General features: G+C 36.1%; 1 protein-coding gene across 1 annotated transcript in view; it reads left to right on the top strand.

Annotated features, from left to right (window-relative positions):
• LOC109392801 (mannosyl-oligosaccharide 1,2-alpha-mannosidase IB) overlaps positions 1–23,650 on the top strand; it is a 41,997-nt gene extending 18,347 nt beyond the window's left edge. Inside the window, exons 3-5 of the mRNA XM_019661450.1 lie at positions 6,653–6,749; positions 17,532–17,650; positions 23,552–23,650. Coding sequence (XP_019516995.1) covers positions 6,653–6,749; positions 17,532–17,650; positions 23,552–23,650 — 315 coding nt within the window. The remainder of the gene's footprint in view (positions 1–6,652; positions 6,750–17,531; positions 17,651–23,551) is intronic.
• The last annotated feature ends 2,088 nt before the right edge of the window (positions 23,651–25,738 follow it).

Genomic DNA, 25,738 nt, shown 5'->3' with positions numbered 1-25,738 from the left:
ACTTGGAGATAAAGAGAAGACCAGACGGGGGAAAATCTAGTGACTATTTCAGTTGAACTTTGTTAATTAGAACTCCTGCTAATTCTGGGTGGAGTTTGCATTTGTACTGCCTGTGAAGAAGATTTTGGCAGTGTGTAATAGCATCAACAGTATTTCACAGGCATTGTTTATCATCAAATAAGACAATGAATTTAGTTCAAATAGTCAAAAATCTATATGCATACAGTAAAACCTTGGATTGTGAGTAACGTGGTTTGCGAGTGTTCCGCAAGACGAGCAAACATTTCTAATACATTTTAACGTGGTAAATGAGCGGTCTTGTAATATGAGTAGTTTGTTTCCAGAACGAATTATGCTTGCAAACCAAGGTATTACTGTATATTTCAGTAATGAACTTGGAAGACTTAGCAGGTGCTTTAAACTTGGCCTTATGGATTATTGTAAGACTTTGACCTTGATGGAGCCAAAATAGAGCTGTACTCTGATTTTACCGCATCTCTGATGACTATTTTATGCACAGACTACTTAAGGCACTTTTTTTGTGCAGTGTTGGGGAGACATCAGTAGATTTTTTTTTTCTTTTTTCAGATGCCTGACCTGCTTTTTTAGGATGTAATTAGAATGTACTGAAACGCTTTCTTACGTACATAATAGTTCAGATAGATAACAGTGTATGTTTGGGGCGCCCAGAGGCTCAGTGATTTTTAGAAGTAATCAGAACTCAGCAAAGCTGTTGTCCTCATGGTTTCAGTTTATCACAGCGAAAGCATACAGATTACAATTAGCAGTAGAAAAGGTGCATAGGACAGAGTCCAGGAGAGATCAGGTGCAGCCTTCTAGTTGTCCTCTCCCAGTAGAGTGACACGGACATGCCACGTGGCAGCCAACCTGGGACGGTCAACCACACCTCACTGTCCGGGGTTTGTTCTGTAGGTTTGGCCAAGCTTAGTTCTCCAGCCCCTCCAGAGGTCAGGCGGCTATTATGTGGCCCAGACTATCAATCACATTGTTAGCATAAACTCTCTGACATGATCCAAGGCCTCAAGTAAACAAAGATACTCTTTAACAGGCAGAGTAATAAAGGTTTAGAGGTTCTTTTCCAGGAGTTCAGCACAGGCCAAACCTTTCTTTGGGATGTGCAGGGTTTGGACAACCCAGACCTGCTGAAGTAATCCATAATATCCAATGTTCTTATAAATCAAAATAAAACGTGTTAAGGACCCCTGTGTATGCTCCCGTAAACATTATGGTTACTCCTTTAGCAAGCAGAGAAAATTGAAAGCTGAGCTTGCAGGGGAAGTAGCTATTATAACTAGAGGTAAGGTGTTGTGAACTGCAGAATACCTGAAAGTTTCAGGAATTAGAAACCATTTCAAGAATTAGACACCATTTGCCTCTGACGGCAGGGGTGTAAAATAGAGCTGGAAAAGGATTATTTGAAAGTTTTAAAAGGAGTTCTTAGCCCCTAGCTCCCTAATTATCATGCCAGTGCATCCTAGCTACTGTCTTCCTTTTCCCAACAGAAGACCAAAGTTAACCATCTGGAGGGATGAATTAGAGACGATTTGAATTTTGGGAATACCACAGGAGTGGCTGAGGGAAAAGCGCAGAGGTCATTCTAAAAAATGAGAGTGGAGGATAGAGGGCAGTAAGTGACAAATGCATTCTGAATATTGAGACCGCCTTTTCCTGCCTAGTTCTCAGAATTCTGGCAGCCAGGTGTGTATTCAATAAGATGGAGAATGGAGGACTTGTCTCTGGGGAGACCGGCCCAAGAGAAGAGACCTGCACTGTTCCTCAGTGAGACACCCCTGGGTTTCACCTGATCTCCCTAAGATGAGGCTCCGCCAACAAGCCTTGCTGTTTCTCTGACAGCCTCTGATTGTCTTGAGGGCTTCACTCATGTGAATAGCAAACCAAAGATCACTGGACATTTAAGAAAAGCTTTTCACATGAGAGAACAAAACAGATGGAAGAAAGGAATTCAGAGGATATAGAAACAATACAGGGAGCAGAAAAAATATGTCAAAAAAGAATTCACATCATTGGAGTCACAAAAAAATTGAATTCATGAAATGAGAACAGTAAGTTATAAAAAGGAACATTTACAAAATAAGAAAGAACTCTTAGAAGTTAAACATGACAGAATTTTAAAAGTCAACATTAGCATTGGAAGATGAAATTGAGCAACTCTCTCAGTAGGTCAAAAAGATCGAGAAAACAAACAAAAACAAATGATAAGATTAATCCAGAACATCTAAGAAATGATGAGATAGGTATTTTAGAAAGAGAACAGGGAAAATAGATGAAAAGAAGTTAAAGAAACAATTCAAGGAAAATTGGATAAAACTTAAAGGATGTGAGTTGCCAAATTGAAAGGACTTGCCAGGAATCCAACACAATGAGCAAAAGAAAGACTCCTGAAATTTTAGAAAAATAGGCATAAGAAACATCTTAACCACCTCCCCTCACCCCCATCCATGATCTTAAAAGTTTACAGAGAAGACAAAAGGGTTCTAACCAAAAGATTGGGCTTGCACATAATGGCTCAACAATAATATTGGAAAGTGGAAGTGGAGCAGAGGCTTAGCATTATATTGTATATCCAGTCAGATAATGAAATCTGAAGGTAAAGATATTTTTAGGCATTTTTCAGGCTTCTACTGGAAAATATGCTCCAGCACAAAAATGGGAAGAGAAGGGATTTTGGAAACAGGCTATCTGTCCCTAGAGAGTAAAAGGAAGGGCAGGCTTGGGAGTGTGAGTGAGGGCATCTGCAGGATGATGGCTGCGGATGGAGAGAACACAAGTCCAGATTCAAGGAGGAGCATAGAGAGCTTCAGGAGGATGTACCAGAGAACACAACGGAACTGATAGTGGACCTGTGTGTCTAATTATATTGAGACAACTTCTGAACTCATAATTTAGAAGTAAATTCGTAATTGTTACATGAAAAACTAAGCAAAGAAACAAAAAAACCCAAATCTTCACACTAGTTGTTAACAGCAGGGTAAACAAAAATTGTACAAAGTAATGTAATAATTATAAGAAAAGCATATGAACTATATTGGGAGACTGTGGGTCAGAGAAATGGACGTGGAGATGAGTGGATAGTGGCATAAGAGAGCCTAATTATCTTAACTCTTGAAGAATATAGTAAATATCTAAATTTAAAAATAATCAAGAACTAGCACTATAAGCTATGTTTAGAAATGTGGTAAATAGAAAAAAAACAGTTGAAAGAGTTTAAGTAATTGCCTCGGGAGAGTGGGAATTACCAGTGAGGAAGATACGGCAGGTTATTAGATTTTTAAAATATTCAACTTCATTGAGACATAATTTATATACAATAATATATACCTGTTTTAACAGTACAGCTTGATGGGCTTTGACAGATGTGTGCACCTGTGTAATAATTACTATCAAGATGTGAATATGTCCATAATCTCAAAATGGTTTTCTTGGGTTCCTCTTTGGTCAGTCCATCTGATTCCTTGGTCCCAGGCAACCACTGATTTTCTTTTAGTAATTATAAATTAGATTTGACTTTTCTAGAGTTTCATTCAAATGGAATAATAATGTGTATGATATTTTGTTGCTGGGTTTTGCTCTGCATACTGTTTTTGAGATTCATCTGTGCAGATTGCGCTTAATTTTTTTTTCTTAGTAGCATTGCATTGTATGGATATACTGGGATTTGTTTTGTTCAGTCACCTGTTGTATATTTGTTCAACATTTGTTCCAGATTTTGGCTATTATGAATAAAGTTGCTATGTACATTTGTGTACAGGTCTCTGTGTGGGCACATGTTTTAGTTTTAGTTTTGACACTTTAGTCTGTGATTTTAGTGAGTTAATCTTTTGTTTATTGTATAAAGTAAGTGTTGTGCTTCATTGTTTTCCCCATAGGGCTTTCTAGTTGTTCCAGCACCATTTGTTGAAAGAATTATCCTTTCCCAACTGAATTACCTTGGCACTTTTATTCCAAATCAGTTGACAAAATCAGTAGTTGTTGAGTCTCTGTCTGGACTCATCTGTTCCATTAATTCACATGCCTACCCTTATGCCATTATGACACTGTATTGATTCCTTTAACTTATAGTAAATTTTTAAATCAGTTAATTCCTTCAACTTTGTCCTTTTTTAAAATTATTGTAGCTGTTCTAGGTCCTTTGTCTTTCTAGACTTTGCTTTTCTTCGAAAATAAAAGGTTACTTAATTTTGACTGGGATTTTATTGAACCTCTAGGTGAATTTGGAAGAATTGTCATCTTTTTTTTTTTTTTTTCTTTAAGATTTTTATTGGGGAATTGGGGGATGGGAACAGCGCTGGGGAATTGGGGGAAAGGGAACAGACAAGTTGCTGTCGTTTTGTTTTTCAGTCTAGTTGCGGAGGATGTTGCTTCACTGGCCCAAGTTGGCACCATCACTGTGCTCTTCCCGGGTGAGGTAGATCAATCGCTGGCTTCTGGACGGCTGCTCACAGCAGCTGCTGGCTGCTCACACTGGCTGCTGGCTACACACGTTAGCCCATGGCAACCCACTGCCGCAGGGGCTGCAGCCTATGCCGTCGCCGGCAACTCATGGCATCCCAGCTCCAGGTTGAGCTGTTGTTCAGCATCTTAGCTGCAGAGGGCAGTGTCACTGGCCCTCATGTGAGGGATCCGAACTGGGGCCCTCTGGCTTCCCAAGCCAGTTCTTAACCAATGCGCCACTCGGCCGGCCCAAGAATTGTCATCTTAACAATATTTAGTCTTCCATGAGCATGTTATATTTTTCCACTTATTTCGGTGTTCTTTAATTTTTCTCAGCAGTGTTTTGTAGTTCTCAGTATATAGTTCTTATGCATATTCTGTTACATTTATATTCCTAAGCGTTTCATGTTTTTTAATTTTAGTACTATTATAAATGGAATTGTTTTTAGATTTCCATTCCAGTTTTTTATTACTAGCATATAAAAATATATTTGATTTTAGTTTGTTGAACTTGTATCCCATGACTTTACTGAAGTAATATATTAGTTGTAGTGGCTTTTTTTTTTAGATTGCTTAGGATTTTTCTTGTTACAGAGCCATGTCCTCTGTGAATAGAGACACATTTTCTTTTTTGATTTTTTGCCTTACATTCTTTTTCTTATTTCACTTCTAATACATTGTTGAAAAGAAGTGATGGGAACGGACATACTTGTTCTCAGCTTTAGGGTTAAGCAGTTAGCCTGTTACTATTAAGTATGTTGTTAGCAGTAGTTGTTTTGAGGATGCCCTCTATCAGGTGAGGACATTTCCTTGTACTTGTGGTTCATTGGAAGTTTTAATCATGAATGGGTGCTTCATTCTGTCAAATGTCTACATCTATAAAGATTGTTGGATGATGTTTTTTCTTCTGTTGACATGATAAATTACACTGATTGGCTTTTGAATGTTAAATCCGCCTTATATTCCTGGTTAAACTGCACTTGGTCATTGTGTCCTTATAGATTGCTAATTTTTGTTAAGTAATTTACATCTGTGTTTTTGAGATATATTGGTTTTTAGTTTCCTTGTGATGTCTTTGCCTGGCTTTGGTGTCTGAGTAATGCTGGTGGCAAAAAACAAACAAACAAAGAAAAAAACCAAGTTGAGAAATGTTTTAATAAATTGTGTACTGTTGAATAGATTTTTGATACTCCACAGTCTACTATTAAATAATTCAACTGATATATAATTAAATACTCTGCTATTGTGTTGCTTAGACTCCTTGGGTTGTAAGAAACTCAGTTCAAACTAATTGATATAAAAATATTTATTAGCTTAGTGACTGTAAACTAGGGCTTCAAGATTGGCTGAATCCAAGTCTGTAGATGTTATTGTCAATAATATGTATCTTTCCTTTTCTCTTTCCTTTCCTTATTTAGTTTCTCCATGTTGGAAGAAAGTTAGCTCCCATCAGCTCCAGGATTATATATTGCTTAGACCTTGAATTGCAAAATGAGAGGGACCCTCTGTCTCGTATTGTCTATAACAATATGCCTAAAAGGACTTGATTGTCCCCACTTGAATCACATGAATCACATTCACTTTGTCTAGGTCAAGGGCTGACAAAAATACAACCTGTGGGCCAAATTCTGCCTGCAGCCTATTCTTTAAAAATAAGGTGTAAATGGAACAGGCATGCCCATTTGCTTATCGTCTAGGGCTGCTTTTGTGCCATAACAGCAGAACTAAGTAGTTGCTGTAAAGACTGTATGGACTTCAGAGCCTGAAATACTTACTTTAAAGAAAAAGTTTGCTGATCTTTGGTCTGAGAGTAAGGGGTTCTCTAGCCAGGCTGTGTTAATTGGTTGTGGATTCAGAGCCCCTTGATTGACAGCTCTTATCATAATCACAGTGAGGGAAGGGGATCTGTTCCCCAAAAGATTGTCAGTTCCTCCAAGGAAAGAATGCCAAACCAGACACCTTCCTCCCCAATAAAAAGAACTTGTCTGTTATATCCAATTTTTTCTTCTGTTGTGTAGACGCTGAGGTTAAACTCTATTGTGTTTTCACACTGATAAAAATGTTAATAGAATAGTACACGAATATATTAGATGTAGGAGAATGTAAGGATATAGTGATAGAATCCCTAAATTACAGTATGAATAATGTAAATTGATGGATTATAATTTTTCTTTCGCAGATGATGAAACATGCTTGGGATAATTATAGGATATATGGATGGGGACATAATGAACTCAGACCTATTGCAAAGAAAGGACACTCCACTAATATATTTGGTAAGTTTACTTTGTCTAATTACTATTTCCATTTTTAAAAGAGGATCTAACTTTCTAAATATTTTCCAAAGCCTGAGTATTTTTATGGAATTATAATTTGAAGAAACACTTTTTTTTTTTTTGCCAGTTTCTATTAAGATTGGTTATGGTTGCTTTGGAATACACAGATGTGTGGTAGATTTTTTGTTTACATACAGATGCTTTAGTCATTTATCTGAGTATTTTGAAGACTTTTCTGCATTTTCTTCTTTAATACTGGGAAGGTAGGTACCTATTTGTAATTCTTTTTCTTCAGTACAATACCAGTCCTGATACTCACATATTACAGAGGATATGGGGAAGGAAAGGAAACTCCAGTAGGGCTATGTACAAGCATACCTTGGAGATACTGCAGGTTCAGCTCCAGACCACCAAATAAGGTGAATATCACAGAAAAGCAAGACACGAATTTATTGGTTTCTCAGTGCAAAGAAAAGTTATGATTACCTATAATGCATTCTATTAATTGTGCAATAGCATTATGTCTAAGAAAACAATGGACATAATTGAAAAATACTTCATTGCTAAAAATTGCTAACCATCATCTGAGCCTTCAGCGAGTTGTAATCTTTTGCTGGTAAATGGTAAAGGGTTTTGCCTCAGTTGATGGCTGCTGACTAATCAGGGTGGTTGCTGAAGGTTGGGATGGCTGTGGCAAGTTGATAAAATTAGACAACACTTAAGTTTGATGCTTCGATTGGCCCTTTCACGAATAATTTTCTCTGTAGCACACACGTGATGCTGTTTGATAGCATTTTACCCACAGTAGAAATTCTTTCAAAATTAGAGTCAATCCTCTTAAACCCTGTCTCTGCTGAATCAACTCAGTTTATGTAATATTCTAAATCCTTTGTTGTCATTTTAATAATCTTCACAGCATCTTCACCAGGAGAAGTTTCCATCTCAAGAAAGGGCTTCTTTGCTTATCTGTAAGAAGCCTCTCTTTATCTGTTCAAGTTTTATCATGAGATTGCAGCAATTCAGTCACATCTTCAGGCTCCACTTCCAATTCTAGTTCTTTGGCTATTTCCATCACATCTGCAGTTATTTCCTCCACTGAAATGCTGAACTCCATGAGGGTTGAAATCAGCTTCTTCCAAACTTCTGTTAGTGGTGATATTTTGACCTCTTTCCATGAATCGAGAATGTTCTTAAAGGCACCTAGAATGGTGAATCCTTTCCAGAAGATTTTCAGTTTGTTTTGCCTGTATCCATCAGAGGAATCACTCTCTATGCAGCTATAGCCTTTTGGAAGGTTCTTAAATAATAAGACTTAAAGTTGAAGTTACTCCTTCAGCCATGGGCTGCAGAATGGATGCTGTGTTAGCAGCTCTGTAAACAACATTAATCTCGTTGTACGTCTCCATCTGACCTCTGAGTGGCCAGGTGCACAGTCAGTGAGCAGTGATGTTTTGAAAGGAATCTTTTTTCTGAGCAGTAGATCTCAACAGTGGGTTTAAAATATTCAGTAAGCCATGTTGTAAACAGATGGCTGTCATCCAGGCCTTGTTCCTTTTATAGAGCACAGGCAGAGTAGATTTAGCTTAATCCTTAAGGCCCTAGGATTTTCAGAGTGGTCAATGAGCATTGGCTTCAACTTAAAGTCTCCAGCTGCATGAGCCCCTAACGAGAGAGTCAGCCTGTCCTTTGAAGCTTTGAAGCCCGGCATTGACTGTGCCTCTCTAGCTGTGAAAGTCCCAGACAGCATCTTCCAATGTGAGGCTGTCTCATCTGCATTGAATATCTGTTGTCTAGTGTAGCCCTGTTATTATCTTAGCTGGACCTTCTGGATAACTTGCTGCAGCTTCTCCATCAGCACTTGCTGCTTCACCTTGCACTTTTATGTTATGGAGATGGCTTTTTTCCTTAAACCTCATGAACCATCCTCTGCCAGCTTCAAATTTATCTTCTGCAGCGTCCTCCCCTCTCAGCCTTCACAGAATTGAAGAGAGTCAGGGTCTTGCTCTGGATTAGATTTTGGCTTAAGGGAAATGTTGTGGCTGGTTTGATTTTTCATCCGGACTGCTACAATTTTCTTCATATCAGCGATAAGACTATTTTGCTTTCTTATTGTTCTTATCACAGCGCTTTTAATTTCCTTCAAGAACTTTTTCTTTGTATTCTCAACTTGGCTAACTGGCTCAAGAGGTCAAGCTTCTGGCTTATCTTGGCTTTCATTATGCTTTTCTTACTAAGCTTTTGATTTAAAATGAGAGACATGTGACTCTTCCTTTCACTTGAACACTTAGAGGCCATTGTAAGGTTATTAATTGGCCTAATTTCAATAAGGAAGAGCAAAGCCCGAGGAGAGGGAGGGAGAGAGACAGGGAAGGCAGGGCAGCCGAGCAGTCAGAACACACACATTTATTGATTAAGTACTCTGTCTTATATGGGTGCAGTTTGTGGTACCCTAAAGCAACATCAAAGATAACTGATCACAGATAACTGTAACAGATATAATAATCATAAAAAGTTTGAAAGAATTACCGAAATGTGATACAGAGACACAAAATGAGCAAATGCTATTGGAAACACGATGCCAATAGACTTGCCTGATGCAGGGTTGCTACAAACCTTCATTTTGTACAAAATGCAGCACCTGTGAAGCACAGTAAGGCGAGCACAATAAGACAAGGTATGCCTGTATATAAAACAACTTAACATGGCCAAGGTGATTTGTTTGGCAAATTGGGTGGGTTATGTTGTACATTCGCAGGTAGAAGGGAGACATTAAGCATATGGGTGTGCACGGAGGTCTGGGGAAGAGCTGTATTTGGCTTGAGTTCTGTCTAACTTTCTGCCTCTGTTGAATTCTGTCCATTTGTTAAACCTCTCAGTTTCAAAGAGTAAGTTAACTTACTTAACTAACTTTAATTTAGACCAAGGATAAGTTTTAAGAATTATTAAGCTGTTCTTTATAGTCTTCACTTCTTCCCTCCAGTTTAAATCCTTGTTGATGTGATGGATATCTTTTAAATACTGATAGATGAAGGCAAGAAAATATTAATGGGGTAAGAATACCTCATAAACTAGTCAGATGCAATGCAGTTAACTTTAAGTATATCGTACCTACCCCTTACTAATCTAAATAATAGCATTTTTTTTTAAAGATTTTTATTGGGGAATTGGGGGGGATGGGAACAGTGCTGGGGAATTGGGGGAAGGGGAACAGACAAGTTGCTGTCCTTTTGTTCCTCAATCCAGTTGTGGAGGACGTTGCTTCACTGGCCCAAGTTGGCACCATCATTGCTCTCTTCCCAGGCGAGGCAGATCAGTCGCCGGCTTCTGGATGCCACTCACTGCGGCTGCTGGCCGCTCACGCTGGCTGCTGGCTACACACGGTAGCCCATGGCAACCCACTGCCACAGGGGCTGCAGCCTACGCCGTCGCCGGCGACTCACGGCAGCCCAGCTCCAGGTTGAGCTGTTGTTCAGCATCTTAGCTGTGGAGGGCAGTGTCACTGGCTCTCATATGAGGGATCCGAACCGGGGCCCTCTGGCATCCCAAGCGAGTTCTTAACCATCGCGCCACTCGGTCGGCCCTAAATAATAGCATTTTTATTTGAGTGTGAAACTATGGAAGAATTTTTCTAATGCTATGATTTCTCTTATAATTTGTTTTTTTGCTTGATTGTTTTTTGTAAAAAAGAAAATAACTGAAAAGGTAATTTCTCCTAGGTTTGAAAGATGTTGGGATGGAGGAATAATGGAAAAACATTTTTAAAATTTATGTTATAATTAAAAAAATTTTTTAAATTATGAGACACCAGAGATCTCATTATATGACATTTAATTTAGCAGCGATCACTTAATGAAATAAAGTCTATTTCCTCAGCAGAAAATTTCCCATTGCTTTGTGGATGCCAGTGTGAGACATTAGTGAAGTAAAAGCCATTATATTTAACGGTTAATTAAAATTAGAGCCTCTTTTCTAGTAAATGTTCCTTTATATTAAATTTAGTGGTAAACTATGAACCCTTTTAAAGGATTGGAGTATAAATGTATACTGAAAATAAGAATTGGATATTAATTTTCTACTTATTTTTTTTAAGAACACTTAGTCTCAGATCATTTAGTGTATTAACATTTATCAAATAGATGCTGGTCCTAGGCAAGGTACTACATAAATAACATAAATTACTTCATTTGATTGTTGTAGTAACTGTGTAAGGAAAGATTGTTTGCTGAATTTAAATTCAGAAGACAAATAAGCTTTCATGTAACTTGAAAGATTTCATTTCTTAAAAGTCAATACAAGTCTTTTCCTTAAGTGAGCAAAAGGACTTTTTCTTTCTTAACTGCATGTAATTTTGTTAAAATCCTAATGGAGAAATTTTGACTTAATGTTTTTTCTTTTTAAAAATAATAGTTTTTTTTTTGTTTTTAAAGAATGAAAGGCAGTTTTAATTTCTGGTAATTTTGTCAGACTTCTTCAAATGTAAACTCTGTAGATCCCTCTTTGGGTAGGTTGGTGAAGGATGACTGGGCATGGGAGGTTCAGATTATTGCCAGGTGGGTTCTTGCCAGCTGGTCATTATGAGCACTTAAGTGAATTTACTGGGTAAACTTAGAGTTATTTGTGAGATCATAGGAGTCAAAGGAGGTTAGAGTTGGAAAGGGAGAGTCTACAAAATGAGCCCTTTCATTCTGAGTTAACTGGGTACAGAAGCAAGATTTTCCCAGTGGTCCTCCATTTCACAGGGATCCTTATGCATATGAATAGCCGTTAAATATATAGTCCAATAAAAAGTTTTATTTTCTTTGCTACCCATCTGACGTGAGGTCAGTTATTCGCTTTAGATTCTGTAATTCAGTTTGTGAATCAGACTTTATTTTCCTCTAGAACAATAGTCGTATAAACGTCAGTAATAAAAACATGAACAGTGTTTATATAGTTGATGCTGCTGTGGACTGAGTTGTGTCCCTCACAGATTCATATGTTGAAGCTCTAACCCCAGTGTGACTGTATTTGGAGATAGAGCCTGTAGGAGGTAATTATGGTTAAATGAAGTCGTTAAGTGAGGGGCCCTAATCTCTTCCTCTTAAGAGACAGAGCCACCCGAGCAAGCGCTCTCTCCCCTTGCACATACACCAGGGAAAGGCAATGTGAGGACGAAGTGACAAGGTGGACAAGAAGAAAGCCTTCACCAAAACCTAGAGCCTTGACCTTGGACTTCTAATCTCCAGAACTATGAGAAAATAAATTTCCGTTGTTTAAGCATCTTAGTCCATGGTATTTTGTTACAGCAGCCTATGCCAAGGACTGATTTCAGAGATTTATATGAATTGAACTTATTTAGTACTAACAGCAGCCTTTTGATGCAGGTACTTATTATAGTTCCCAATTTATATGAGGAAATCAAAGCACAGTTAGGGTCAATGAACTTTCCCAAAGTCATACAGTAAATTATGGAGCCAGGATTTGAATTTAGGCATTCTAGTGCCAGGAGCCATGCTTCTAACCGCTATTCTGTACTGCTTCAGAAATCCTTCGAGATAGAAGAAAAATGAATATGAGCTCACAGGAAAAATCCATTTTCAGAAGAAAATTATAGTAAAATGATAGACAAAGTGAAAATGCAACATGCAGAACTTTCAGTAGTCAAAATTAGGTGCTTATATATTTTATTAATATTTTTGAGTTGGTTACAATTTTTTTCCAGCCAGATAAGAATGGATCCTTTATTGTTTGTTTTGTCTTATGTTTCTAGACCTGCAGTTTGATTATTAAAGGATTAGTAAACAAAATTTAAGACCTTGTTTCCTACTTACTCTGTTCTTTTTCTGTATCTCATATTCTTGTTAGTATGATTTGGGAATTTTTTAATCTTTAATTTTTTATTTTTTTTTTAACTTTTGTTTGAATAGGAGTCTAAGAGAGGGATAGTAATTCTGAGGGTCTCATTTGACATCCCAGATCAGTATACCTTTACAGAATCAGAATCTTAGCGTTGGAAGGAACTTTAAAAGTCTAGTCTATTACTGTAAGAACATAACAGGCGAGTATTGACCCTTTACTTGCAATATTCTAGATTATATGGAAAACAGCTTAACAGCTTAAAACATGTTCCGTTCTTTTTTCTGAGTTTGATTACTAAACAATTCTTTTCAATGGTAACGGAAATCAGTGTTCTTCTGACATCTATCTAGTCGTTGGTATCAGAGGATTCTTCATGCGCAGAGAACAGAAAATTGGTTAACTAAAAAGGGAAATTTAATCAGTTCAATGAAGTCCTAGAGTAGATCAAATTGCAGCTTAGCCCTTTTCTTTATCTCTTTCCTCCATTTTCCTCTGTGTGTTGGCACCTTCAGGCTGGCTTCTCGGCAGGATGGCTGCCACAGCTGGAAGCTTCCCATTTTCAAACGACCATTTCTGTAAAAAAGAGAGCACTTGGGTTTCTTAGAAATCTGATTGAAAGACTCATTGTTTCTTGTCGCTCTAATTGGGTTTGCTATACCCAGAAGGATGGGATATATTTGTTTGGTTTTGCCCAGGTAGGGCTCACCCCGGAGCTGGTGAGTGGGGAGAGGAAAACGTTGCAGGACGTAAGTTAGCACTGATACTAATTTTTCCAGCTGCCACTAGAGTCTGTACGCTCCCTGCCCCTTAGTCATTTAGTAGCAGTCTTGATTATCAGATTGACTGTCGCAGTGCTTGTATTCAGGTCACCCTTATTTTACTTAATAACGGCCTCAAAGCCATTCACATAATTTTTATTACAGTATGTTGTTATAGTTGTTCTATTTTATTATTAGTTATTGCTGTTAATCTCTTACTATGCCTAGTTTGTAAATTAAACTTTTATTATAGGTATGTATGCATAGGAAAAAACAATATATACAGAGTTCAGTACTATCCACGGTTTCAGGCATCCACTAGGGGTCTTGGAACATACTCCCATGGATAAGTGGGGGCTATTGTACTCAATATTGTTGAAATGTCAATTTTCTTAAAATTCTTATTTAGACTTAAAGCAATCACAATAAAAATGATTTTTTTTGTATAAATGATAGGCTGACTCTAACATCATATGAAAATGTGCAATACTCAGAATAATTTTTTTAAAAAGAACAATGTTGAAGGATTTGTATTACCTGATTTTAAGATTTACTGTAAAGCTGTAGTAATGAGGACAGTATGGTTTTAGCATAAAGATAGACATAGAGATCAGTGGAAAAGAATAGAAATAAAACTGCACATACATGGTTAATTGACTTTCAACAAAGGTGCTTAGGTAATTCAGTGGGTAAAAGGATAGTCTTTCCAATAAATTGTGCTGGATTAACTATGTATTCATGTAGAAAAGTAATGAACTTTGACTCTTCAACATTGTACACAAAAATTAACTTGAAATGGATCATAGATTTAAACATAAAAGCCAAAAGTATAAAACTTCCAGTAAAAAGCATTCAAGAAAATCTTGGTGACCTTGACTTGAGGTAAGCAAAGAAATTTTAGAATACAGATAGCATAAACCATAAAAGAAAAAAGATGGGTAAATTGTACTTAATGAAAATTAAAAATTCCTGCTCTCCAAAAGACATTAAGAAAATAAAAAGGCAAGCCACAAGACTTGGAGGAAATATTTGTGATAGTATGTATGTAAGGATGTATATCTAATATATATAAACAATTTATATACCAAAGAAGGTATATGAATAGCCAGTAAAGCACGTCAGTCATCAGGGAAATTAAAATTCAAACCACAGTTTAATATCCTCTAAACCCCCTTAGAATGACTAAAATTAAAAGACAGACAATACCAATATTGACAAGGAAGGTAGAGCAACTAGAACTCTCAGACATTGCTGCTGGAAGTATAAAGTGGTGCACCCTGGAGAGAAGTATGTCCGCCTCTCATGAGGTTAAACATAAACTTACCATATGGCTCAGGGATTCTCCTGAATTTTTCCATGATGCTCACAGTGAGATCAGATTGCAGTTTTGTTTTTCTTACTAAGTTAGATTTTTGCCTCAGTGACATGCAGATTCATAAATTGAACCTTAAGCTCTACTTTCCTATGTTCTATGTAAGTTTATGTAGGAATTAATCATCCTTAAAATTAAAGTAGAATTTATTCTATGAAACTTCCAGAGTATGGTACTTTTATAGTAGGTAGCTTTTGAGAACTTTGTTTCCTGTTTCTTGGTCTGTTTGTTTAGCTCTTCTGTTTCTTCTTTCATACGTCAAAATAATATATGTATATTTTCTTAGAAAATCATCATTTCCACTCATTTTTTCAAATTTATTGGGATGCTATAACTAACATAGGCTTTTTATAGCTTTCTGAATTTCCTCTGCATCTTTTGTTAATGCAGTCTCATTTCTTATTTTGTATTTGAGTATTCCCTTGACTAGTTTTTTAAAATTGGTTAGTGGTAGATTCATTGTATAATTATTTTCATGGAATTATCTTTTGAATTTATTATTTGACAGTTTTCTTTATTAATTTCTAGTTCATTAATTTTTATTTTTGGCTTTTCTGATTTTCTACCTTTTTGGTCAAGTTTATCATTTTTTTCTTCTTAGAATGTTGTGAATTCAGTTATTTTCATTTGTTCTTATTAAATACTGTAAAATATGTAAGTTATGAGTTTTTCTCTGAGAACTGCTTTTTGCTTTATGTTCTCGTAAAAATTCTTTTGACTGTTTCATATATTTTGCAATGTCATGTTTTACTTCTTCTTTGACCCAAGGGTAGTTTTAGACCTTTTAATTGTTTTCAGTTGAAATCTTGAATCACCTAGGTAAACAGTCACAGTGATAGCCAGTTAATTCCAGTTTTGTCTGTCTCTGCTGTGGGCTCTTGTTGAGCAGTTAACCAGAGTTGGTACGGAATAGGCTGGTCAGGCCTTTTTCCATTTCCGAGTAAGTCAGCCAGCACCTTAGAGGAACTTGCACTTACAAGACAATAGAAATAACTAGAGAACTGAGGAGCATAACTACCTATAAACATTGAAATGAGAATAAAAACAGGTACTCTTAAGGATTTAAAATAAACATGATAAATATTTTGTATAAAATACTAAAATAATAAGATACATATTTAAGTGATTATGCAAGACATGGGGCTATGTAGGTGTTTCAATGGCTTGATAAAGTTTTTGTTACCTTAAAAAAGCTGAGGAAAAAGAAAAGTAAAAGGAAAGTATGTCTGTAATAACCCAGAACAAACATTTTAGTTAATATCAACATGAAAAGAACTGAGTGAGGAGAACACCAAAGAATTTATCAGAGTGTGCTAGAGTACTTGTTAGTGGGAAGATATACATATCGATAAATTGACGAAATTATTAGGAGCACAGGAACAAGAAAATGTGATGTAAGTTAAGGACAACCATTATAAGAACAAGTTTGTATAGTTTTAAATCATCAGAAGAAAACACTATTTATCCAGTAGAGAAAGGAATGGAAGAATGAAGGAAAGAAAAGAAAGAAAAGTAATGTTGAATGCTAACTCCTAATATATCACCAAGATAGCTTGTTGGTAAGACAAAGCTGAGTTTAATGCTTGCTGTGGTAAGGTAGACCACTACCTCCCCAGAGCTTTAGTAGCCTGTCAGACGGGGAAGGAAAAATTGAGATATTTATTGAGATTTAAAATCTGGTGTAAGATGGGCTTTTCAGTTGGAGGATGTTTGGTTATGATTGGATAAGGATCATGATATAATAGTTTAGGATTTTTAAGCAGAGAATTTGGAGGCAAAGAGTTCTGAGTTTTGGGGTCTAAGACATCATTTGATGCTTTCTGTTGAAGACTTGATGAGTCTTTGAGGAAGTTCCTAAAATGAACAATAAAATTATCTTGCAATTTTTATCATGCTGAGCAAGAGACTCCTAGAACAATCAACTCTTGATGAAGACAGTCTAATAGTCTAGTCATGTTAATGTAGATAGTAAGCTGTGTGGGTGATTTTCATTCTCAGAAGAGAGAAATAATAATTGCATCCCTGGGGTTGAGGAGGACCCACTTGTTTCCTGTTATTTATTCTTTTACTACATTACTAGGTTTGTTTGCTATTATTTTATGCAGGATTTTTACAGTTACATCATTAGTAAGATTGGCCTATTTTCTTGTTATGTGTTGACAGTATCTAGTTTTGGTATCAGCTAACTTTGAGGAATTAGTTCCTTCCTCACTGAAACATTTCCTATAAGATCGAGATTTTCTCTGTCTTCAAGATGGTAGATCTTATTGTTTTGATTTTCTCTACTCATCTTTTGTTTTATGGCTTCCTTTTTCAGTACGATCAACCTGCTTTTTGATTACTGAGTATTATTAAAGTCTGTTCCATATGGTTATCTAGCCTAGTTGTACTTTTATTATTATTTTTAAATATACTTTTTGCCCTTTCTATGAATTTGCACTAGAAAAGCATGGTTGTCTTATGACAGCTTGTTGTCTTCAACCAGCTTTCCCATTTCTTAAATTAATCCTTTTTTTTAAACCTATCTCAGTTAAGTACATAGATATTTCATATTCTGATGAGGAAGAAAATTAAGGAGGGTTATAATTTTAGTCTTCCTTTGTCTTCCTATTAGTTGTCAATGTGTCATCTTTATGAAAATATATTAAACAATGTATATTATCTATTCTTATGGAAAAGTAAACCATGTTGGATATTCTTTTTAGTTCTCATATTCCTACTTTGATTTACTTTTTATATATAAACATATAAGGTCATAACAGACCTTATATGAAGGGCATCTTTTTAATGACAATTTTTCCCCTCCAAATATAGGAAGTTCACAAATGGGTGCTACCATAGTAGATGCTTTGGATACCCTTTATATCATGGGACTTCATGATGAATTCCGAGATGGGCAAAAATGGATTAAAGACAACCTTGATTTCAGTGTGGTGAGTATACAACTGATCATTTCTTTGACTGAGTATGAAAAGACACAGTGTCTAACCAGAATAGATGTGCGCATTATACCAGTAGTTTAAGGAATTCCCAAATTCCATTTCTTCTTTTAGGATTATTAGTTGTTACTTAATATTTGCATAAAATGCACACACTTTCTCACTATCTTCCTTTTACTTTCCTTGCCCTTATCATTTGAAGCAATGTGTTAAGATAATAGTTAGGGGGAAAAACACATTGAACTAGAAATATCAGTAAAGCATAAACTATTTTATAAATAATAAGTGCTTTATTATTTTTATTTTATTTTATTATTTAAAGATTTAGTGATTTGGCAGAGCTTTGATGAGCCTTCCTAATCAGGCCTGTGCCTGTCTTTCCAGCACTTTGGCACAGTTGTTAAGTGGCGCTGCTTAGGTTTGAAGCCCAGCACAGCTACATTCTAGCTGTGTGCCTTGGGGAAGTTCCTTATTCTTTCTCAACCTGTCATGAAATTGCTATCCCATTGCAATATTGTGAGGATCATTTGAGGTAATCTGGTACATATAAAGAGCTCAGTAAACGGTAGCAATTATTTTCATTGTTACCAGTCTTCACCTAGAAGATGTGTGGACTCTTTTGCCATGTTCATATCATCTTTCATGATATTTGTGCTTTCTGTTCCCCTGACTGCAGTCAGAAGCCACTTCTCTCCGTGTTTTACTCTTTGGCAGCCTCTGCAGCATTCAAATTGTGATTTAAATCCATAATTACTTCTTCTCTGATGTCTTTCCTGATGCTAACTAGATAACAACTGATTACTTTCTTTTATATTATTCTAACATTTCAGACACATTTCAGATAGACCAATTTTTACTGTCAGGTTTAGGTTTGGCTCTGAGTGACAGAAAACTTAATATAAAAGAGCTTAAACAAGATAGCTATTTATTTCTCTTTCATCAAAATGAAGTGCAGAGAAAAACAGTTGAGGGCAGGTGTGGGTAGCTGCTTGATCACTTGAATGCGTAGGGTCCTTTGTCTTGTTGCTCTGTCACCTTCAGTGTGTAGCCTCAGCCTCATGGTACAGGATGGTTCCCCAGGGTAAGGTGGATAAACCTTCCAGTTGCAGACCAGAGGAAGGGCGACAGGAAAGAGAGGTGACTGTTCTTTAAGAACACTTCTGGGGAGTTGGTTACCCCATTTTTGCTTGTGTGCTATTACTGTTGAGTAGATCTTCATTATGTGGCTCAACCTTTTTGTACAGGGAGGCTGAGTCTTTTTTTCCTTTTTGGCTGTGTAGCACTTAGACGTTTTACTTCCTGTATCTTCAGAAGGCCCTCCCCCAAAGTCATGAATATATTACTATATTTAATTCTAAATGTTTGCTTTTGCATTTAGGTTTTTAATCCATGTGGAATTGATTTTTTTATGTAGAGTGAGATAGGCATTATCAATCCTAGCACATTTATTTCCCCACTATTTATACATGCTACATTAGTCATATTAGTCCATGCTTTTCTATTGGCTTTTTTTTTCTTTATCCCTGCATTATTTTTGTTTGTTTTTAGCTGGGCCAGCCTGCCACCTGTTGGCAGCTCAGCGGCAGCTCAGCTCGGGCTGAGAATCGAACTGGTGACCCTGTTGCTCAGAGCTCACACTCTTGAGTGAGCTCTTAACCAACTGAGCCACTCAACTGGCCCTATCCCTACATTATTTTTAAACTGACTTAACTACAATATTTTTATAAGAAGCCTGATATCTATATTTGAATCTTGATATCCCATCATGTTCTACTAGGAAATTATCTTAATTCTCAGCTCTTTGTTCTTTTAAGCTCTGGAATATTGTTGAAATTTTGATGAAGATTGCATTCAATTTATAAATTAATTTGGAGAGAATTGGCATCTATACAATCTCAAATACTCCTGTTCACTAATGTGGCAGCTTTATTATGCCTAATAATTTGTAGTATATCATTGTATCAGTTGGCTCTATCAGGACTAGAACTATACCGTTTATTTTAATTAGAGGATTTAATGTTTTGAATCGTTAACCAAATAATGGGGAACTGAAAAGGCAAAAACATCGCGATATCATAAGTGGTAGTAACTACAGTAAACAGCTATCACTCCTGGGCGTGTGAGAACAGTGTGAAGAGATTGGGACAGTTAAAATTTAGTAGCCTGGGAGTCTGTTTCTGGTACCTTAGGAGCTCTGAGAAGGGCTCTCAGAGCTGGGACTCAGACCTCTGAGGAGGGGCTACCTAGCCAGTGCTGGTATCACGAAGGGCCACGGTGAAGTTGATTTGGAGAATGTGTATGAGTATGTGTGGCAGGAGAACGAACCTGGAACCACCTGCCATTGCGAGGGTGAAGAGCCATGGCTGGTTTGGTGCTGTCAGAAACTAGAGGTAAATTGGAAGGACTAAGTCCCTTCTCCTTCCTCTAGTCTTGTATTGTCTTAATAAACCTATTTGCCTGGCCTGCGAGGCAGCCAGCTGGCAAATGAGAAATGCATTTGCAGAGTTCCAATTGCAGTGTACCAGAGTAGGGTGCAGAAGGATGGATTTGAACCTGAGAAAAGAGAGCTTAACAATCAGCACAGTTGTATCCCTTTACTTTTACCCCTACTGTGTCATATGTTTTAGCTGTTTGTTATACATATGGTAGTATTTGGATTTTTGTTATTTTTATCGTGCTTGGAGTGTTTTAACTGTTAACTTTGAAGTATTTGCATTTATTATAACATATATTTGGACTTGGGGCTTCCATCTTTTGTTTAACTACCTATATTATTACTATACTTTTCATTTGCATTTATTTTCTGTCTTTATTTTGGATTAAATTGCTTCATTTTTTTCCCTTTACTAGTTTACTTTCCATGTCCATTCATTTTGGGGTTACCCTTAAAATTTTATATGTATTCTTATCAAAGTTTAAAATTTATCAGTTTTATTATCCTCCTTCTGAAGAACATGATCTTAGAACGCTTTAACTTAGCTCATCTCGCTCTTGTCTTATGTATAATTATTGTCTAGTTGGTCCCAACTTGTATTTGAAACTTTCAAATAAAGAAATGAATAGTTTATGGAATGCCTCCTCTGTGACAGACACTGTTCTAGACTCCGTGGTTACAGTGATGAACAAAACAGCCTTATCTCTTTCTTGAGTTTATACTCTAGTTTTGGGAGAAAAACAGTTAACTTAAAAATAAAAAGCCAAACGTGAGAGGCAATAAGTGTTAATATTTGAGTTAGAAAAGAATGGCAGTCCGAGGGCAGAGATTCAGGCAGAAACCCAAATTATGTACTGATTAGGAGGTGAAGCAAGAAGTTTTTAGGAAAAAGGGAAGGGAAATAATGACATGATTTGAAGGAAGGAATTTCTGTTGGTGCTAATAAGTTATTCTCTAGCTATGCACTTGGTGGTGCTAATTCCAAAGAATGTCCTTAATTTTTAGTCCTTACAGTCAGGCTGTTTGCTTTCCTGTCAGCTTTACAAACAGTTGTAAGATAATGTTGCTTTGGCCCAGTCCAGAGGTTATTTTTACCCAGTTCAAACATTCCGAAGGTTTGAGGAGCACGACGTGCAAGGCAGTTTCTCTGGGATGGTGGCTCTAACTCCATTTTGAAATGGCTCCATTTACATCATTTTTCACAAAGAAAATGAATATTCCAAGTTGTGTATAGTATGTTAGTTGATGATAAGTGCTGGGGAGAACAATAAAGAAGAGTAAGTAGGGTTGGAGGAAGTAGTGGTGTGGGGGATCGCTGTTTTGCAGGGGGTGGCTGTTGACGGACTCTTCGTTATGGCGACATTTCTGAGAGGAGACACAAGGGAAACCATAAGGCTCTTTCCTAATAGATAGCATAGCTGAATATAAAATTAGAGGTTGATGGTGATTTTTCTCTTAACTTTTTAAAAGTACAGTTTCATTGTCTTCCTATTTATGTTGTGCTATTGAAAAGTCTGCTACCAGTCTAATTTTTCAAAGATAATCTCTTTTTCCCCTTTTGTTTTAATAGTTTATTTTTTGCTTTGTTTTGTAATTTCATTACCATGTGTCAATTATTCTTTAAAGGACTCTTAATGTTTCATCAGCCTGAGGATTTATGTTTTCATCAATTTTGGAAGATTCTCATTCATTCCTCCTCTGAATGATGCCTAGCTCCCATTCTCTCCCTACTCTCCCTCTAAACTCTGTCTCTTGTAAGGGAATATATGAATTTTACAAATAAAGAATTATAATCAGATGATAACTGCTACTCAGGGAGGTAATGCAGGGGAAGGGATATTAGTGATGAGGGATTATTTCACTGTTTCATATCATGTGATCAGAAAAACTTTCTGATGAGGTGACATTTGTTCAGAGACCTTCAAGTAAAGTACAATGTCAAGATTGACACAGGAATGAATTTGGCAATTCTGGAACAGCAAGTAGACCCATTTGGTAATAATAAAGTGAGCCAAAGGAATACTGGTTGGAGATGACATCAGAGAGGTTGTGGGGAATCTGACTATGTTGGGTCTTATCAGTCATTTTACCCTGAGTATAGCCAGAAGTCGTTGTAAGGATTTGCACAGAGTAGTAGCCTAAGCTGACCTAAGATTTAAAAGGCTCGTTCTAGCCATAGGATGCTGAACACGTAGAGTGTCGGGATGAAGGTAAAGATGAAATCAGGGACACTGGCTAGAAGATTATTGTTCTGGTGATAGAGGCCTTCCTCTTTCCCTTGCTCTCTATGTTTAGTGACTGTCTACTGCATCATGCTCTATGTTGGGAATATATGAAGTTATATAAAGCACTTCACTTTTGAGGATGGTGTGTGATGACAGTTAGTTATTAAGAAATTACACTGAATTGTAAAAATTCTATATTGGAGAAATATATTTTTGTTAGCAAATGATGTGTTCTGCTTTTGAAGGTTGGAAAGACTTCAAGGTAATATATATTCCCTTTTAACTTTTATTAAAACATTAATTATAAATGTTAATTTTATATTGGTCAATTGTGTATATTCTATGGATTCTTTCTTTCCATGTATTAGAATTTTTCTCAGCAGTATCTGTGTCCATATCTAAATACAAACATACAGACTCTGTGTAGTAAGGTTATTAATATTGCTATATTTATGCCAAATTTCCTTTTGTTTGTTGTTTGCCTTTTAATTTTGTTCATAATTTTTTTTCATATAGGTAATTTGCATTTTGGGGAAATTCATGTCTTTCTATTATCACTTGTTATCAATACTATTTATTTTATGTTTACAAAGTACCTGCTTTCTCAAGGAAGTTTATATATTGTTACATTTTGTACTTTTTTGTTGTGATTTTTTTCTGTATTTTAAATCATTTTGAGATATATAGATATAGATATGAAATGAGTATCCAAATTAATTTTTTAATTAGGAGTCAGTTTTCTCAACATTATTAATGAAATAATCCATCATCCTACCATTATTTTTGGTGCCACGTCTAATGTTTATTAAGTTATATATACTAACAAAAAATTTTAAATTAATGAGGAGAGAAACAAGTAAAAATGGACATTATACTGTAGTGATTAGAACAAAGAAAAGAACCAGCAGAGAGAGTGCTAATTCCAGAATTCAGGAGTAGAGGCTTTCATGGAGAGAATAGTTAACAGTATCAGATAACTAGATAATTTCACAATATGTAAGGTCCATGAAAATGGCCCATTGTTTTTGGCAATTAGGAAGCTGTGGTGATAGTAATGAATGGAGGCGATTCAGTAACATTTTACAAATGGGAGGTGAGATTGCAGTTGCATGAGAAAGACTTAGAATGTGGAAGAACATTCTCTCCAGGGTGTTCGGGAGAAATATGAAGTATTGAAAACATTCTTAAACTGTAAAACCTCATGTATATGTGAATATTTTCCATATGTTTTCACAGAATTCAGAGGTGTCTGTGTTTGAAGTCAACATTCGATTTATTGGAGGCCTCCTCGCAGCATATTACCTTTCAGGAGAGGAGGTGAGCAAAATCAAGTAATACATTGTTTTGGGGGAGGGGTTGTAAATGGAATTTAATAAAATGCAAGGTTTCCCCAACAGCATATCATTTTTCTTAATTGTCTAATGTTGAACTAACGTTAAGGTTTCTGAAAGAACTGGAGGCTTTGGGGTAGGACTGTTCCTTGGGAATAATGATTTTTCCATTTTGAGAATCTCAGTGAAACACAAATTCATCACAGATCCTAGCCTTATCTATACCACGTCTCCTTTGTAGGAGCAGTCCTTCTCTGGAGTTTTGCTGCTGCAATTAATGACATGGTTGAAACGAAGGGGTGGGGGGAATTAATAAGACCAGAATTAAGGAACGAAATAGGAAGAATGAATATGGATCCTCATAAGACCAAAAATTAATTACTAAAACTGTCTGTTTGAGAATCGAATCCAGTTTGTTGCTATAAATGGAAACAAAACAACAACTCTGAATTGTCCTTTCTGGAAGCCTTGGTGTAATCCACACAGACACACTTGAGACCTACAGTGATGGGAAGGTGGATGTGGGAAATTCCTTGTCACTCCTCAGATGGGTAAAGAATGGGGCTGGAGAGGGGGAGAAAGAGAAACTAAAGGAAGGTGGTTGGAAGTCATTTCTATTTCGTTTTCTGAGTAGCTACTTCGCCCATAATATTTAATTGGTTTGTTGGTCTAAGTAAGACCTTTGTAAATTCAAAAGAATTCATTTCTTTTGTTATATGTGTTGTAAAGATGGATTTCTATGTTGTCTTTAGTTTTTATTTTTTGTATTTAACCTTAAAGTAGTCATTTTTAGGATTTCTTTTTATCTTTATGGTTATTAGACTTTGTTCCTTTTTAAAAAGCCTTCCCCATGTCTGTGTTACTACAAAACAAAAATTCCCGTTTTTCTTCTGGACTTCTATAATTTTACGTGCTTATATTTAAGTATTTCATTCATTTTTGTGTGTGAAGAGTGAGATATTAATGTACTTTTTTAGAAGTAATACATTTAAAGACACTGCTATTTAATATATAATGTTAAATAGATACCATTAGTTTGTAATTTTACTGTCAGACTTGATTGTGATTTGTAATACCTCCAACCTATTTTTCTAGCCAGGACACTTCAGTTCACATTTAATAAAATAAAAACAAAGTGTCTTATGCTCTGGCCAAGTATATTTCAAACTTCAGCTCGTATCAGAATCACATAGTGTATTTATTTATTTTTTTTAATGAGGGTTCCGAGCACCACTCACAGGACTGTGTGTGATTCATCTGGTTTAGTGTGGAGACCATTGTTTATGTTGTTTATCAAGACTACTTGTTTAAGGTGCCTTGGGAAATGGTAGTTCTGTACTTTGGGAAACTTTGACCTAGCTTGTTTGAATAAAATCATTGTAAATTAATTGATAGTATTTTTAAAGTGAGGCTTGCTGAGCTATCACTACATAGAGTAAAATTTACCCATTTTAGTTTATACTTATGTGAGTTTTGACAATGAATACAGTCTAGTAACTACCAGCACAATCAAGATACAGAAGAATTTTATTCTAGAAAATACCATTTTACCATTTATGGTCATGCCTCCCCCCTGCTGCCAGGCCCTGGTAACTACTGATCCGTTTTCTGTCTCTTCAGTTAGGAATGCTGGATTCTTTTACGGGGCATAATTCATTTGAGGTTCATCCATATATTTAATAGTTATTCTTTTTTTAATGCTGTATAGTGTTCCATTGTATGGATATAACAGTTTATTTACTAATGGATATGTTTCTAGCTTTGGAGATTATGAATAAAGCTGCTATAAACATTTGCCTATAGATTTCTGTGGGACCATAAATTTTCATTTCTGTTGGGTATCATGCATACCTATTGTAGAGCGGGATTGCTGGATCATATGGTAAGTGTATATTTAACTTTGAAAGAATCTGCCAGACTCTTTTCCAGTAGTTGCCTCCCATCATGACCAATAGTTGGTATTGTGTTTCTTTTTTTTATTTTTATTTTTTTTTTATTAAATTATTTTTTATTATGAAATACACATTTTTTAGAATTAGTTTCAGCTGTACAACACAGTGCAATAGTTATACTTTTTACCCCTCGAAGTGAC

The sequence above is a fragment of the Hipposideros armiger genome, unplaced genomic scaffold, assembly GCF_001890085.2.
Source record: "Hipposideros armiger isolate ML-2016 unplaced genomic scaffold, ASM189008v1 scaffold_349, whole genome shotgun sequence".
Classification (NCBI taxonomy): domain Eukaryota; kingdom Metazoa; phylum Chordata; class Mammalia; order Chiroptera; family Hipposideridae; genus Hipposideros; species Hipposideros armiger.
The sequence above is the reverse complement of the archived record's forward strand: the minus strand, read 5'-3'. Positions and strand labels throughout refer to the sequence as shown.